General features: G+C 35.2%; 1 protein-coding gene and 1 pseudogene across 4 annotated transcripts in view; one reads left to right on the top strand and one right to left on the bottom strand.

Annotated features, from left to right (window-relative positions):
• The window catches only part of ORC4 (origin recognition complex subunit 4), a 95,036-nt gene that overhangs the window by 17,944 nt on the left and 59,404 nt on the right, over positions 1-17,688 (bottom strand). For 3 of the 4 annotated variants that reach the window (XM_070799743.1, XM_070799760.1, XM_070799752.1), the window contains 5 exons: positions 15,290-15,365; positions 14,654-14,739; positions 11,187-11,235; positions 9,182-9,333; positions 2,290-2,463 (listed from right to left, as the gene is read on the bottom strand). In XM_070799743.1, the coding sequence (XP_070655844.1) occupies positions 2,290-2,463; positions 9,182-9,333; positions 11,187-11,235; positions 14,654-14,739; positions 15,290-15,365 (537 nt within the window). The remainder of the gene's footprint in view (positions 1-2,289; positions 2,464-9,181; positions 9,334-11,186; positions 11,236-14,653; positions 14,740-15,289; positions 15,366-17,688) is intronic. The other variant, XM_070799769.1, reaches the window with a different exon arrangement.
• LOC139179114 (U2 spliceosomal RNA) lies at positions 8,170-8,347 on the top strand (annotated as a pseudogene).

The following is a 17,688-nucleotide window of genomic DNA, read 5'->3' as shown; positions in this document are numbered from 1 at the left end:
TAGTTATATCATGACACAATATCTGGGTTTAAGGAAAACAGTCAATTATTTTGACATAAAATTCTGTATAAAAATAATTAACAATCAGAACAAAGGTAGAACAAAGTAAAAAAGATAAGCCAGAGAATAACATTTAAGGTTTGAATCCTTCATGTAAAAACAACTTCAGCATGTAGATAAGGTCTGAAATGCTATAAACCAAATAATTACTTTGCAGTGAAAGGAGGGAAGATGAGCGTGAACATAAGGGAAAATTCTACTTTTTACCATGTTTCTAAAGCACTGATTAAATTTTATTATATGAGCTTTTAATTTTAAAAACAGTGTCAAAATTAATAGTGCTTACATGAGCACAGTATTTTAAAATCAAAATAAGAATCAAGTTTCATTTATACAAGTTGAGTAAGTTCTGCACATGTGCAGTAACATGATTATAGTTAACAATATAGTACTATGTACTTGAAATCTGCTTAGAAGATAAAACTTAAGTGTACCACAAAATTAAAAAAAAGATGAGAAAAAATCTATATGAAGTGATGGATATGTTAAATAGCTTGATTGTGGTATTTCACAAAGTATACCAAAACATCAAGTTGTACACTAATATAAACAATTTTGAATTTGTCAATCATACCTCAACAAATGGGGAAAAAATTATTAAAGAGCAAAATAAATGCAGAGTCTCACTTTTAATTTGGTATTGATATTAAAGATTTTATAATAAAAAGAATATCAACTGCCATTATTGCTATAACATAAAAAATCTTTTTAGAGCCAATGAATATAGACTGTGTTATGTTTGTTGTCTAGTTGCTCAGTTGTGTCCAACTCTTTGTGACCCCATGGACTGCAGCCCATCAGGTTCCTCTGACCATGGGATTTCCCAGGCAAGAATACTGGAGTGGGTTGCCATTTCCTCCTCCAATAGACTGCGTAACTCTAAGCAGAACTAATCATCCTCACACATTAGTATTTCATATTATAGACCAGTTATTCCCAATTCTTACAAAACCAAGGACTCCAATATTTTCTACAAGGCCCATATTTTTAATGTGTGAGATTTATCAGGAACACTGTTTTCCAAACACATTATTAATCACATATTCACATACATACACTCTCTCCCTTCTCCCTAACAACTAAAACTTTTCAGTATAAGATAAATGGATGCTAGTATGCTTACTTGAAATTAAAAGACGCTTACTCCTTGGAAGGAAAGTTATGACCAACCTAGATAGCGTATTCAAAAGCAGAGACATTACTTTGCCAACAAAGGTTCGTCTAGTCAAGGCTATGGTTTTTCCTGTGGTCATGTATGAATGTGAGAGCTGGACTGTGAAGAAGGCTGAGCGCCGAAGAATTGATGCTTTTGAACTGTGGTGTTGGACAAGACTCTTGAGAGTCCTTTGAACTGCAAGGAGATCCAACCAGTCCATTCTGAAGGAGATCAGCCCTGGGATTTCTTTGGAAGGAATGATGCTAAAGCTGAAACTCCAGTACTTTGGCCACCTCATGCAAAGAGTTGACTCATTGGAAAAGACGCTGATGCTGGGAGGGATTGGGGGCAAGAGGAGAAGGGGACGACAGAGGATGAGATGGCTGGATGGCATCACTGACTCGATGGGCATGAGTCTCAGTGAACTCCGGGAGTTGGTAATGGACAGGGAGGCCTGGCGTGCTGCGATTCATGGGGTCGCAAAGAGTCGGACATGACTGAGCAATTGATCTGATCTGATCTGATCTGATGCTTAGTTGATACAACAATAGCCTGCAGAAGTTATGCTCATCAACTTAAGTAAATTTACAGAGTCCACAATGTTTAGTAAATCCAAGAACTCAAAGATAGCATTTGTCAATAGAGATAATATAACCAAAGGTGCCAGTCTTAACAGACACAAGAAGAAAAAAGCTTAACTCTTCATAAGAACAAAAATCCACACTCTACAGGTATGTATGAACCTTACTAAGTTAGTATATTGCTGAACTTGTAAAATAAAGAAAATACTTAATGATGAAATTCATTAACAAAATAATCTAAAATATAAACAAGATATAAAACAAATCTCATAAAAGTTCTTTTGAGGAAAAAAACAGGAGGTATGACATTTCAACTGTTTTTTAAAATAAAAAACACACAACAGTATATATTAACGCGGTTTTATGCCACAGTAACATTAGAAACTTTATGCTAATTTACAGATTATAAAAATTTTCAAGTTTCAAATGCTTTCAAATGGTATAGCAAGACACAAAAATAACTTTAATGTTATTGTTTTTGTTCCAAATTACCTGTACATTCTCATTCCATTTCTCGGCGAAAATCTCCTCTGGAAATACCGAAGGTAGAGATAATTGTTCTTTAAATATTTTAAGATACTGTGGAAAACTAAATGAATTCATTAAGTGTATCTGCCGGTGGGAAAATCGTGACTTCACTCTTTTTTCTAAGAGTTCCAAAATATCCTTAAAAACAAAAATCTCCATGAGATGCATGTTTAAAATAACCATACCAATGATACAGGTATAATGATTTGAGCTACCACTTATAATTAGCAGTGCTTACCCTATAATACACAATTAAGCATTAAAAAAATTTATGCAAGCTTCTAAAGACTTTAATTATTCCCTTGATATACGTAGGACTACAAGGTAGTACAGGTTAAGACAATGTGACTTGTAAATAAACCAAACCTCTAAAAATATTTTTAATGCAAGCTACTTTTAATCCTTTTCTAAGCACTTGTAGGTCTGGTGATGTCAACGATGTCCTGATTAGCCTTTTTCTAATTATGTTTTTCTCTGCTAATCTTTAACACTGCAAGACCTACAATAATTGCTAAAAAATTATAACCATAGTGAATATAGCTATATTCCAGAGTAATATGAAGAGTTTCAATAAGGAATTTCAGTCTATGAAGTTCATCTAAAAAAATTAAGATAATAAAATGTAGTTAGACTTAATAATTAACATTGATGAAAACTTACAACATTGTTTTCATTGTTTTATGTAGCAAAAACTCAAGAAGCAGCATACGTGATGAAGAAAAATTCAGTTTACTAAACTATACAGATTAAGCTGAAGCTACACTAGATGTAAGAAACAAAGTATAGAAAAGGAAACTGGCAAGAATATAGCATTACATTGGTAAAATAAATTATTCTGTCTTCTGGCTCTTTTATAGTAACATTTGAGAAGCTATGTGCTAGTTTCCCTTAAGAGAGGGAGCAAGTTTAGTGTCAATTTTCTATAAAAAAGAAAAACAAAAAGCTGTGGTGAGGCCCAGAAATATGGAATTCCAAATCTACCCAGATGACTCTAGGGTAAGAAACAAATGACACACAGGGAAGAATTAAAGGCATCATGGCTAACGTGGGAAGGAAGACAGGAAAGATGAACAGTTTGGGGCTGAAACTGGGAAGGTGACTAAAAAACCTAAGATATTTTTATAGGTACAGAAAAATATAGTGTCAGCATAAGAGAACTATAAGTTATTTCAGAAATACTACACATTAATTTTCTGCTAAGGAGGAGTTCTAGATCACCCATCTGAGTAGGTGGTTGAAAGGTAGTGGAAGCAATGCTGGGCAAACAGAATTAAGAGCCTTAACTTGGGAATGGGAAAAGACAGAAGTCTGTATAGTCAAAGCTATGGTTTTTCTAGTAGTCATGTACAGATGTGAGATTTGGATCATAAAGAAGGCTGAGTACCAAAAAATTGATGCCTTTGAACTGTGGTGCTGGAGAAGACTCTTGAGGGTCCTTTGGACTGCATGGAGATCAAACCAGTCAATCCTAAAAGAAATCAACCCTGAATATTCATTGGAAAGACTGGTACTGAAGCTGAAGCTTCAAAACTCTGGCCACCTGATGCAAAGAGCTGACTCAATGGAAAAGACGCTGATGCTGACTGAAGCAAAAGGAGAAAGGGACAGCAGAACATGAGATGGCCAGATAGCATCACCGACTCAACAGACACGAATGTGAGCAAACTCTGGGAGACAGTGGAAGCAAAAGACTGAAGCAAAAGGAGAACGGGACAGCAGAGGATGAAATGGCCAGATAGCATCACTGACTCAACAGACATGAATTTGAGCAAACTCTGGGAGATAGCGGAGGACAGGGAAGCCTGGGATGCTGCAGTCCATGGGGCTGCAAGGTGTCAGGCACAACTTAACAACAAAACGACAACAAAAGAATTTTAGAGGTGAACACTAACCGATATTTTTATGGTAGACAGTAATGACAGAAGTTGGTAATGTGGGGATAGAGGAAATAGTGAAAATAAATGATGCCACAGGGAAGAGGTTATTTGTTAGCAAAATCACTACTCCATCAATCCTTCTGCTCTTTCCCTCTAAAAATGGACACCTAGATGGACTTGAATCACACAGTTGGAGAGTTACACAGCTGGAAAATTAAACATACAAAATAAAAAAGAGCCTTTACTAAGGAGCCACAAACCCTTTATTTGGGCCCTCGTTGGGACGACAGCATCTGCCATTGCCACTTCCATCTAAAGGAAGAGCTTTTAGCAAGAAGGAACAGGCTTCCTTAACGACTGTGTTATATTGCTATTTTTCAGAAAGAAGAATAAAGATACGTGGAGAACCCGCCAGATTTAGTCTGAGAGAGGCTTATTATGAAAGCATACATTGAGAGCTCTAAAGTACTGGGGAAGAAGGACATAGAAAGCTACTCTTTAGAGACTGTTCATGTTCTCAAGGCAAGAATACTGAAGTAGTTTGCCATTCCCTTCTCCAGTGGACCACATTCTGTCAGACCTCTCCACCATGACTCACCCGTCTTGGGTGGCCCCACATGGCATGGCTTAGTTTCACTGAGTTAGACAAGGCTGTGGTCCATGTGATCAAATGAACAGTATGAAAAGGCAAAAGACAGGACACTGAAAGAAGAACTCCCCAGGTCGGTAGGTGCCCAATATGCTACTGGAGATCAGTGGAGAAATAACTCCAGAAAGACTGAAGAGACGGAGCCAAAGCAAAAACAACACCCAGGTGTGGATGGGACTTGTGATAGAAGAAAGGTCAGATGCTGTAAAGAGAAATATTGCATAGGAACCTGGAATGTTAGGTCCATGAATTAAGGCAAATTGGAAATGATCAAACAGGTGATGGCAAGAGTGATCATCAACATTCCAGGAAGCAGCGAACTAAGATGGACTGGAATGGGTGATTTAACTCAGATGACCATTATATCTACTACTGTGGGCAGGAATCCCTCAGAAGAAATGGAGTAGCCATCATAGTCAACAAGAGAGTCCAAAATGCAGTACTTGGATGCAATCTCAAAAACGACAGAATAATCTCTGTTTGTTTCCAAGGCAAACCATTCAATATCATAGTAAACCAAGTCTATGCCCCGACTAGTAATGTTGAAAAAGCTGAATCTGAATGGTTCTATGAAGACCTACAAGACCTTCTAGAACTAACACCCAAAAAAGATGTCCTTTTCATCATAGGGGACTGGAATCCAAAAGTAGGAAGTGAGAAACACCTGGAGTAACAGGCAAATTTGGCCTTGGAATACAGAATGAAGCAGGGAAAAGGCTAATAGAGTTTTACCAAGAGAACACACTGGCCATCGCAAACACCCTCTTCCAAAAACACAAGAGAAGATGCTACACATGGACATCACCAGATGGTCAACACCAAACACAGACTGATTATATTCTTTGCAGCCAAAGATGGAGAAGCTCTATATAGTCAGCAAAAACAAGACCAGGAACTGACTATGGCTCAGCTTGTAAACTCCTTATTGCCAAATTCAGACTTAAATTGAAGAAAGTGGGGAAAACCACTAGACCATTCAGGTATGACCTAAATCAAATCCCTTATGACTATACAGTGGAAGTGAGAAATAGATTTAAAGGACTAGATCTGATAGACAGAGTGCCTAATGAACTGTGGACAGAGGTTCGTGACATTGTACAGGAGACAGGGATCAAGACCATCCCCAAGAAAAAGAAACGCAAAAAAGCAAAATGGCTGTGTGAGGAGGCCTTACAAATAGCTGTGAAAAGAACTGAAGTGAAAAGCAAAGGAGAAAAGGAAAGATATACCCATGTGAATGCAGAGTTCCAAAGAAAAGCAAGGAGAGATAAGAAAGCGTTCCTCAGTGATCAATGCAAAGAAATAGAGGAAAACAACAGAATGGTAAAGACTAGAGATCTCTTCAAGAAAATCAGAGATACCAAGGGAACATTTCATGCAAGGATAGGCTCAATAAAGGACAGAAATGGTATGGACCTAACAGAAGCAGAAGATACTAAGAAGAGGTGGCAAGAATACACAGAAGAACTGTACAAAAAAGATCCTCACGACCCAGATAATCATGATGGTGGGATCACTCAACTAGAGCCAGACATCCTGGAATATGAAGTCAAGTGGGCCTTAGGAAGCATCACTAGGATCAAAGCTAGTGGAGGTGATAGAATTCTAGTTGAGCTACTTCAAATCCTGAAAGATGATGCTGTGAAAGTGCTACACTCAATATGCCAGCAAATGTGGAAAACTCAGCAGTGGCCACAGGACTGGTAAAGGTCAGTTTTAATTTCAATCCCAAAGAAAGGCAATGCCAAAGAATGCTCAGACTACCGCACAATTGCACTCATCTCACACGCTAGTAAAATAATGCTACAAATTCTCCAAGCCAGGCTTCAGCAATATGTGAACCTTGACTTCCAGATGTTCAAGATGGTTTTAGAAAAGGCAGAGGAACCAGAGATCAAATTGCCAGAATCCACTGGATCAACACAAAAGCAAGGCAGTTCCAGAAAAACATCTATTTCTGCTTTATTGACTATGCCAAAGCCTTTGACTGTGCGGATCACAATAAACTGTGGAAAATTCTGAAAGAGATGGGAATACCAGACCACCTGACCTGCCTCTTGAGAAACCTGTATGCAGGTCAACAGTCAGAAATGGATATGGAACAACAAACTGGTTTCAAATAGGAAAAGGAGCACATCAAGGCTGCATATTGTCACCCTGCTTATTTAACTTCTATGCAGAGTACATCATGAGAAATGCTGGGCTGGAGGAAGCACAAGCTGGAATCAAGATTGCTGGGAGAAATATCAATAACCTCAGATATGCAGATGACACCACCCTAATGGCAGAAAGTGAGAAGAACTAAAGAGTCTCTTGATAAAAGTGAAAGAGGAGAGTGAAAAAGTTGGCTTAAAGCTTCACATTCAGAAAACTAAGATCATGGCATCCGGTCCCATTACTTTTGGCAAATAGATGAGGAAACAGTGGAAACAGTGCTGACTTTATTTTTTTGGGCCCCAAAATCACTCCAGATGGTGATTGTAGCCATGAAATTAAAAGACGCTTACTTTTTGGAAGGAAAGCTATGACCAACCTAGACAGCATATTAAAATGCAGAGACATTACTTTGCCAACAAGTTCCATCTAGTCAAGGGTATGGTTTTTCCAGTAGTCATGTATGGATGTGAGAGTTGGACTATAAAGAAAGCTGAGCGCCGAAGAATTGATGCTTTTGCACTGTGGTGTTGGAGAAGATTCTTGAGGGTTCCTTGTACTGCAAGGAGATCAACCAGTCCATCCTAAAGCAGATCAGTCCTGGGTGTTCATTGGAAGGACTGCTGTTGAAGCTGAAACTCCAATATTTGGCCACCTGATGCAAAGAGCTGACTCATTTGAAAAGACCCCGATGCTGGGAAAGATTGAGGGCAGGAGGAGAAGGGGATGAAAGAGGACGGGATGGTTGGATGGCATGACAGACTCAATGGATGTGGGCTTGGGTAAACTCTGGCAGTTGGTGATGGACAGGGAAGCCTGGCGTGCTGCAGTTCATGGGGTTGCACAGAGTCGGACACGACTGAGCGACAGAACTGAACTGAACTTGAGAGAAATAGTACTAGCAGGACTGTTGAAAGATGACTTAGTAAAGACCTTCCCATTTCTAAAAAAGAGAAGTAGCTGTAGAAAAGGAAAATAAGTAGAAGGGCCTGGCATAAGTTTGCTAAAAATGAAGGAAAAAAAGGGATAAAAATTATGAATGCATGGCAGCCATAATGTTAGTATTAAGATGACTCATATTAGTATCAAGATGACTCTTAAATACCAGTTTTACCTGAATTCAATAAGACAGTTCATATAAGGAGAGTAAAAGAAGGTAAACACAATGCTTTTTGGCCTTTTGCCTAGTAGTATATGTTCTTGTCAGCTTAGTATCTGATACATATTCTGAGGACAATGAATTAAACGTATTTCTGGAACTAGGAGATGGAAAGGGAGCTTGCTCCATCCACTCCACCCATCGATCTGGTATTGCAGTACTTTCACAAATGGTACACCCACTTCCAGGGAAAATTTTAAAAAAGAGAGAGAGTAAACACAAACAGACCTACATAAACTGTCTGAAGATTTAACATGCATGTAGTCTTCACAAAGTAATGTGATAGTTACATTAAGACTTCAATTAAAATCATTCTAAAAATCTCCCAAGGAGCAAAGACGCTAGTGACTACTATGATTAATATGATGGAAATAATCCCTTCCATTTCCAGAGATGTATACCTAACAAAGTTGGGTTAGTATCATTTTGAGCTGATTCCAAGCACTTTTAAAATATGGAAAGAATCTTAAATATAAAAAGTATGAGAAACCATTAGCAATTTTTATAAAATGGTGGTGATGTTAATTTTCTATTTATTTACTAATGTAGAAACGAGTTGCCAGTCCAGGTTCGATGCGCGATACTGGATGCTTGGGGCTGGTGTACTGGGACGACCCAGAGGGATGGTATGGGGAGGGAAGAGGGAGGAGGGTTCAGGATGGGGAACACATGTATGCCTGTGGCGGATTCATTTTGATATTTGGCAAAACTAATACAATTATGTAAAGTTTAAAAATAAAATAAAATTTAAAAGAAAAAAAAAAAAAGAATTACATAATATTTTTAAGCAAAATCTCACTTCATATTTTTTATTCAGTAATCTGAGTGAAATGGAGGGAGGTATTAGCCTACAAGCATGTGTGATAAATGTTTCCTTGTTTCCTTTGAGTTAAAAAGTGGCATAAAGGTGCCACACCCTAATGAAATACATTAGTGAGCTACATAGTAACTAAGTCAGTTATTAAACTTTAATTTTCTAAACATTATAATCAATTGTTTTTAAATAGAAAGACTTACCAATCTGCATGTAAGACCAATAATTACTACTGGAGTCTGTGCAGACTGAGAAATGTCAAGAAGGTTATAGAGGAGTGTTTGGTTTTTATGATGAGCAAAAAGATCAAATTCATCTAATATGAAGATCACTGGGCAACTACTAGTCCGGTCACCTAAGAGAAAATAAGAGTTTTATACTAATAAGTAGTCATATCAACCTTTCTTTAACTTCCAAACTATTTAGTACATTTCATTTTCTAAAACTCAATCCAAGAAAAGTACACTGTTAACCTACTTTCAGTAGGGCACTTACCAATGCATGTACAATTATTCAACAAAAAATTATTCAAAAGACAAAATAGCTCCTATTGCCCTCAAGTACTTCAGTCTAATTACCAGACTTCTAGTAGCTTTATTGATGAAAAGTTAAGAAAATCATTTAAATGACTGAAGACTACTGTTTCTTAAATTATGTAAATAATTCTTCTATCATCAGAAAATAGACAAAGATTTTTTAACCTACATAGACCAAAATACTCTGGGTTTAAATATAAAAGTACATAAAATTATTACTTCAAAACAGACTCACTTTTAGTTAGAAATGCAAAGTAAGTCTTCCCCTGGAAACAATTTTTATAAACAATGGTAACACTATGAAGTTTAACCAAAGCTACTTTAACTTCTACTAATGACAATTTCAACATTTTAAAAAATAGGGAAAACTTTCATATGACTCTGGATTCATTTTTCTCACTACAACAATGGAAAGTGCTTTAGGAGAACAAGCACTATTTCCTTAAGGTCAAAGGCTTTATTTTATATCCACATAAACAAGTGAAAAAAAACATGGTAATAAACAGGTTAATTAATAATTCTTTTAATTGTTATCAGATATTATAGTTTGGATAATACTATCTAAAAGATAATAATGTGGTTTTAATGTCTTTCAGGTTAATGTATTGGAGAAGGCAATGGTACTGGAGTGGGGTGCCATTGCCTTCTCCAGTACATTAACCTAAAAGACATTAAAACCACAGGGACCACTCAGAAGTCTAGACACAGACCTACATAAGGCAGAAATTTCATTTTGGTATATTCAAGCCATCTCCACTTTCCACCTTTCCAAAACAAATTTCAGCTAAATTATGAATTATAAGTGTACGTACTGGATGAAAACATGTGTATGTCTTTAAAGTGTGAAGAAGAGAAAATTTTTGATTATGTAAATAATTTAAAACTTCTATTCATCAGAAAAGTCCAAACCAAAATTAAGAAAAAAACAAGTGCAAGAATTCTCACAGTTATAAAGCAAAGAACAGGAAAAACACAAATCAGGAAATATCTATGGCCAATTAAAATTTGATATGAACACCATGAGTACCCAAATTATTAAAATTAAACTGAAAATTTTTTTCTATTAAAAAAGCAAACAAAAAAAACAATTGTTTGAGGTTCTGAAAAAAAAAAGTACTTTAAAATATGTTTAGACAATGGATCTTCTAGGATAATTTGGTAATTAATATTTATGCTTTTAAATGTGAAATCTTTAACCCAGTATTCTACTCATTGAAATTTACCCCAAGAAATCTGGATGATCAGTTAAGCATTTCTTCCTAATTATACAAAATCAGGAATAAAAGTTGATAGCTGGTGATTAATCAGTTATAATTTATTATGTTACAATTTTAAAATAGCTTATATTTTAAAAATGAGATATATGAGAACCATGAAAATGATCATGCACTCAATATTTACAGACATGGAAAGATGCTTACAACATACTATGAGTAAGTAAAAAGATGTACATTTCACAATAAAATAAAAAACATTTCATTCTTATAAAAATTATACTAATGATATACTATAGGTGAATAAAGATATGAAATAAAATGTTAATTGGAATAATCACTATTAATAGGGATTTCAGTGGTCATTATTTCTTTTTTATATTTATTTCTTATAAAGCATATGATTAAGGGAAAAATAAAGCTAAACTATTGATACTGTTAAATAAGCTAGTATTTACCTTTTTTTAAAGCTTCCAGAAGAAATGAAAGGTTTTCAGCAAAGCTACCCTGAGAATAACAAAAAAAGACACCATGACTAGAAGTTTATTGAAATAAAGAATAAAAGAGGGCTATATGACTCCAGACACTGTATAAATAGTTTTATGTAGTTTTCTAGTAAATGAAAGTCATTGGCCAGATTCTGAACTCCATCTCTTGTATGCTTACAATCTAAAACTTTAATGTAACAGTAGAGATGGCATAACACTGAAAATGGGATCATGCCATGTTCAAAATTTTTTATTTTCTGGATAAAATCTGTAAACATTTAATCAAAGGTAGTTTTTAAGAGTTGCTATACTCTAAACACAATCAGAGAAAAAAAGAAATTCACTGTACTTTTATCTTCAAACGTGTCAGTCTGCTGTGAGTCTCAAATCCATACCACTAAAAAAATGACCATGAATTTGAATGAGATCCCAAAGGAAAAGGAAGAAGAAACCTGCCTCAAACATTAGACAATACAACAGTGTTTCTCTATTGAAGAGCAGATTATATAATTTGTATATATCATATCAAATTTGGCTGCTTTACTTGGAGAAGGAAATGGCAACCCACTCCAGTATTCTTGCCTGGAGAATCCCATGGACAGAAGAGCCTGGGGGGCTACAGTCCACGGGGTCCCAAAGAGTCAGACAGGACTAAGCGACTTCACTTTCACTTGGAACACAGTCGATACATTTTTGGGTACAATTTAAATATTCTGGATAGAAACTAACAGAGTAGCAGATGCATTATCCAGATGTTCCAGCTTGTGGATAAAGGCCTTGTAAAATATTTTTTCACTGAAGTCCTTAATTTTTACTTCATTCAAATTATCTTAATTTAAAGAAACAGTCAACTTTAAACTTGAGGCAATGTAAAGGACAAAAGATACCCACTTGTTTGTTTCCCAGTTGAGAGATCTGACATAAAATAACATAATATGTTTTAAAGAGCTTCTACACATTTTGTGATGATTACATGCTGTCAAGAAATATTATTTCCAAAGTAGGTAGGGCAAGAGGTATTTACCATAATGTAAACAAAAGCTCAGATAAACTGTTGGAAAATCAGTGGTCAAAGTTACTCAAAGACTGCTTATCTTTTGGTATTTATATATATATATATATATATATATATATTTAAATTTATTTATTTTTAGCTGTGGTGGGTCTTTGTTGATGCATGCAGGCTTTCTCTAGTTGCAAAGAGCGGGGGCTACTCTTATTTTTGTGGCTTCTCTGGTTGCAGAGCATGAGCTCTATCTAGAACGTGGGCTCCACAGTTGTGGCACACAGGCTTAGCTGCCCCACAGTATGTGGAATCCTCCTGGACCCAGGGTTGAACCTGTGTTCCGTGCACTGGTAGGCAGATTCTTACCACTGGATTACCAGGGAAGGCTTATTTCTTTAAAAGACTATTACACTTTACAATAAGTATATACTTAGGTAAATTCATATGTACATATTATAAGAATTTACTTATGTAAGTATATATTTATATATACACATATACATATGTGTGTGTCTATAAAAGTATATACAAATTTGCTCTAAATACACAAAACAGAAAGGCTCTGGGGTTAAATGACTTAGATTCTTAATGTCCAGCCTTTGTTATTTTATGACTTTAGACACACTAATTATGTCTCTTAGCCTCCAGGTGCCTAATTGATATAATATAGGAGTTAAACTAATAATCTGTATGTGTGAGGGTTATGATATCAATAGTAATGACTAGGATGGTAAGTAGCTGTGCCATGAATTATTTCATACAATCCAATACAAATAGCAATATTTAGGAAAGTTAGAAACATAAATCTACATCAAGTGGAAACCAAAAGCCGAACAGATTCTATGTAACAGTAACTCTGCTTTGCCAAGGAGGCCGCTATCTTTTACACTGCATTCTGGACACGGGGAAAACAACAGATTTCAGAAGGAACATTTGAACTTGCACTTCAAAAACCTGTAGGTAATGGATGGTAACACAGCACTGGCTCAACTTTTTATAGATGATTTTTCATTAACTGGAGGACAACTGCTTTACATTGTTGTCTTAGTTTTCTGCTGTATAATGACATGATTCAGCTGTAAGTATAAATATTAATATATCCCCTCCTTCTTGAGCCTCCCTTTCATTCTTGCCCATCATCACAGAGCACCCAGCTGAGCTCCATGTGTTATACAGCGGTTTTCCACTAGCTATGTATTTTACACATAGTTCAAATTTACTTATAGTTAATTTTTAAAGAATAAAATTACTAGATGTTAGGTGGCTCACAGTTTAGAGGAACACCACTGCATCATCACCAGTGACCAGAAAATGAATCTGAAATGTACACAACCCACTTCAATTGCATTAAGCTGAGGAGTCACTTCATGATGAAAATTACCTCAGCTTCAAGTTAATCATGTTTCCCTTGAGCCTAATCAATCAAGTTGATAGGTAAAATGTTTAATACAAGTTTCAAAATATTTCTAATCAGTTAAATTATTTATGTTTACTGCCCTGAGATCCCAAGGAACAATAATGATGTGGGTACTTTCTGAGAACATTTTAATAGTAAAATATAACTGACATTTGCACAGTATCTTAGCATCCAATTTAAAAAACAAACAAAAATAATTATGTTTAACACTTCTTTTCATCTTTAGAATAAATGTGTGAAGTATAATAAGACAATGCCAATGTAACTGGTGAGGGATCTGTAATTCATAGATACTTATTAGACACGTTATACAGGTAGTCAATAGTCATAGTCAATAGTTACAAACCTACCATTTGTAGCTTCAAATTCAGTATATTTTCTACTACTCTCATGCTATCCAAGTCTCTTAAGACTAGAAATAGACTAATAGAGTGTTAATATTTTTAAAAGCAGATTAATCTATCTCCAAGGGCAGAGAATCAGAATATTTTTCTTACAAACAAAGAAACAACTCAGTTAATATTTAAACAAATCTTGATTTCTTAAACTATTTTATAACTAATAGGAAAAGTGAAAGTGAAAGCCACTCAGGCATGTCTGACTACTCTTTGTGACCTCATGGACTGCAGCCTGCCAATCTCCTCTGTCCATGGGATTTTTAAGGCAAGAATACTGGAGTGGGTTGCCATTCCCTTCTCCAGGGAATGTTTCTGACCCAGGGATTGAACCTGGGTCTCCTGCACTACAGGCAGATTCTTTACTGTCTGAGCCACCGAGGAAGCCCTAATATAACCAATAAAATCTACTTCATAAAGTCTAAACTTAAAAGATTTGATGAATAAATACATCCTATACATTGTACATTCTTATGGTAAGAATCTTGTATATTTTAGAATCTCTGAACCGTTCCTACTCTTCCAAAATATAAACAGGTCCATGCTAATATAAATAGGTCCATGCTATACAGACTTTACTTTGAATCCTATTTAATAAAATAATGAAAATGATACTTACAAAAACTTTATCTCCAACTACATTTTCCAGATTTAACTGTCTTGTGATTTCCTTTAGGGCAATTTTATCATTGATCTGCAGCAGTCCTGAAATAAAACCCATTTAAAAGTAGGTCATAAAAATGAAATAAGTATTTGATACTATGCAGATTATTTTCTAGTCAAGTAAGTTTTTTAATGCTTTAAAAAATTTAACTAGAAAGAAAAAGTCAAAAATTTTTAGTTTACATTATTTCCTTTTTAAAATTTAATAGTGAAAACATTAGACTCCAAGAACCATCTTCCTTGGAATTAATGTTATTTAAAAAAAGGATAAGAACACATGTACACCCATGGCTGATTCATGTCAATGTATGGCAAAACCACTACAATATTGTAATTAGCCTCCAATTAAAATAAATAAATAATAAAAAAAAGAAAATAAATACAAAAAAAAGAGACCTTATGTGCCTTTATTAATAATTTTTTTAATTTCTAAAAATACTGTGCATAGTGTGCTAAAGTAAAAGTCCATTAAAGATTTAGTTTTTAAAATACAGTTATTAATGCAGATTTTAAATATGAGTAAATTTAGTCTCATAATGTAAAAAGCTCATATGCTTACATCATTCCAATGGCAAAATGAGAACATACTTACCATTTAAGTGAACTTGTAATATGTTTTCACTCACTCCTTCTATTTCCATTAGTTCTTTCAAAGCATGGTTTATTAACTAAATAATATTAAAAAGTTTATGAAATATTTAATAACAAGTAAAAGATGATAAGCCCATATTCTTTTTTAAACTATGAGTAATAGGAACAGAATATTAACAGCTGTCATTGAAAATTAACAATTAAATTTGCAGATTCTCTACAGACAGAAAGTTCAACTAGAACTTCTAATGTCTGATTTAGTAAGATGTCAGAACCAGGAATGATGCCACATTCTCTCAATCAGCTACCCAAACTTCTGATAAATGTTTAGAAATAACCCTTAAGTTTTCAAAGGAAATACTTCTTTGCAGTAGAAGTCATAAAAACTACAGGTATTTAAGAACTTTACGTATCAGTCAGTTCATTACATGTCTACAGTACTGACTCTACAAAATTATTACTGAAATCAGTTAAAAGCTATTGAAAAGAAGTACCAGAACAATACTAAATGACTGCAAAATATCTACCCTCAGTACATTAATTTCTGTGAAATACTGTGAGCTACTTTGCATGTTACCTTGAAATGAAAATCAAAAAAGAAATACAAAGAGATTAAGCTAAATATGAGATGTTGCCTTTGTTAGTTGTTAAGTAAGCAGAGAAAGCCCTTGTTAAAAATTATTACTAGTAATATACTTCAAATATAAAGTGTGTGCATGCTAAGCTGCTTCAGTTGTGTCCGACTCTTTGCATCTCCAAGGACAGTAGCCTGCCAGGCTCCTCTGTCCATGGAATTTTCCAGGCAGGAATACTGAGATGGGTTGCCATTCTGTTCTCCTGGGGATCTTCCTGACTCAGGGATCGAACTCATGTCTCATGTCTCCTGCACTGGCAGGTGGGTTCTTTACCACTAGCATCATCTGGGAAGCCCAAAATATAACAGTAATTACTACTAAAAATACCCAGAAAGTGTTAAACCATCTTAAACTGTTCAATTATAAAGCTTCACATTTTTATAATTAGTTTTTTATGCCACATACTTAACATTCTTTATATTTTTGATTTGTGACATCTTATCACCCATACTGCACTATCATATGTATCTCTTCATATTAATACTACATATATTTTCTGAAATTTGAAAATAAATAGAATTAAGAAAAAACAAGATTTTAAAAAGGAAGAGTGATGGATTATTCTTCCTAATATGAAAATAGAAGCAGAAGGGTACTATCACAAAATATATAGCTCAAGAAATTAGGCTATGTATACAACAAAAGTGGCATCAAACTTAATGAGGACAAAAAGGATTATGCCACAAAGTCACTGAGACAACTGGTAAACTATTTTGAAAGACAAAATACTACTTGTATTTTCAGTATTTTATCTCTATTTGTCATTGCAGTATCTGTGTGCAACAACAACAAAAAAGCAAAACCTCTCATTTCAAATCTCAGGTTTCACAACAGGATATCAAACATATTTAAAGCAGATGGTGCTCCACCTCAGATCACAGGTAAACTAAGTCCTTTAAAAATAAAAAAGAGACAACCACAAATGTCAACTGTCATACTATGAGTAAGAGCCCAGCAGAGAAAAGTTACATTCTTAGAGAAAACTGTCAGAAGATGAGGTGGTACTTCTGTCTTTGGATCAAGTCAGATCCTATCACCAGAGTTAGTCCCCAACTGATACTAACTTGCTTCTCAAAATACAGCCTGTATGGCATTTTCTTAGCAATCTGCTTTGTTCTTGCACTTACTTCTTGATATTTTACTTACATGGTATTTGTATTTCCCTGGTTCTGATTTTATGTTTAAAACCACTTTAGGTTTGATAAACTGTTCAAAACCATTTCAAATTATTTGCAGAATGAAACAGGGTCAATAATAATACCTTCATTTTACATATGCAAGGGGAGAGTTATACAGGTTTACAGCCTTCTTTCCACTAAATTTACTTTAACATCAAGTTACTATGATTTGCATGAATTAGCTCACAACTTTTTCGTGAGGTGTGTGTGTGGTCTGAAATGATCATTTAAATATATTAGCAAGCATGTCTTCAAATAATAATTTTAGTTCCACTCTGCTAAGTCACTTCAAATAATAATTTTAGTTCCACTCTGCTAAGTCCGATTCTGTGCGACCCCAGAGACGGCAGCTCACCAGGCTCCCCCGTCCCTCGGGTTCTCCAGGCAAGAACACTGGAGTGGATTGCCATTTCCTTCTCCAATGCATGAAAGTGAAAAGTGAAAGTGAAGTCACTCAGTCGTGTCCGACCCTCAGCGACCCCATGGACTGCAGCCTTCCAGGCTCCTCCATCCATGGGATTTTCCAGGCAAGAGTACTGGAGTGGGGTGCCATTGCCTTATCCGTAGTTCCACTCTGGATATTGCTA

The sequence above is a fragment of the Bos indicus genome, chromosome 2 (assembly GCF_029378745.1).
Source record: "Bos indicus isolate NIAB-ARS_2022 breed Sahiwal x Tharparkar chromosome 2, NIAB-ARS_B.indTharparkar_mat_pri_1.0, whole genome shotgun sequence".
Classification (NCBI taxonomy): Eukaryota; Metazoa; Chordata; class Mammalia; order Artiodactyla; family Bovidae; genus Bos; species Bos indicus.
The sequence above is the reverse complement of the archived record's forward strand: the minus strand, read 5'-3'. Positions and strand labels throughout refer to the sequence as shown.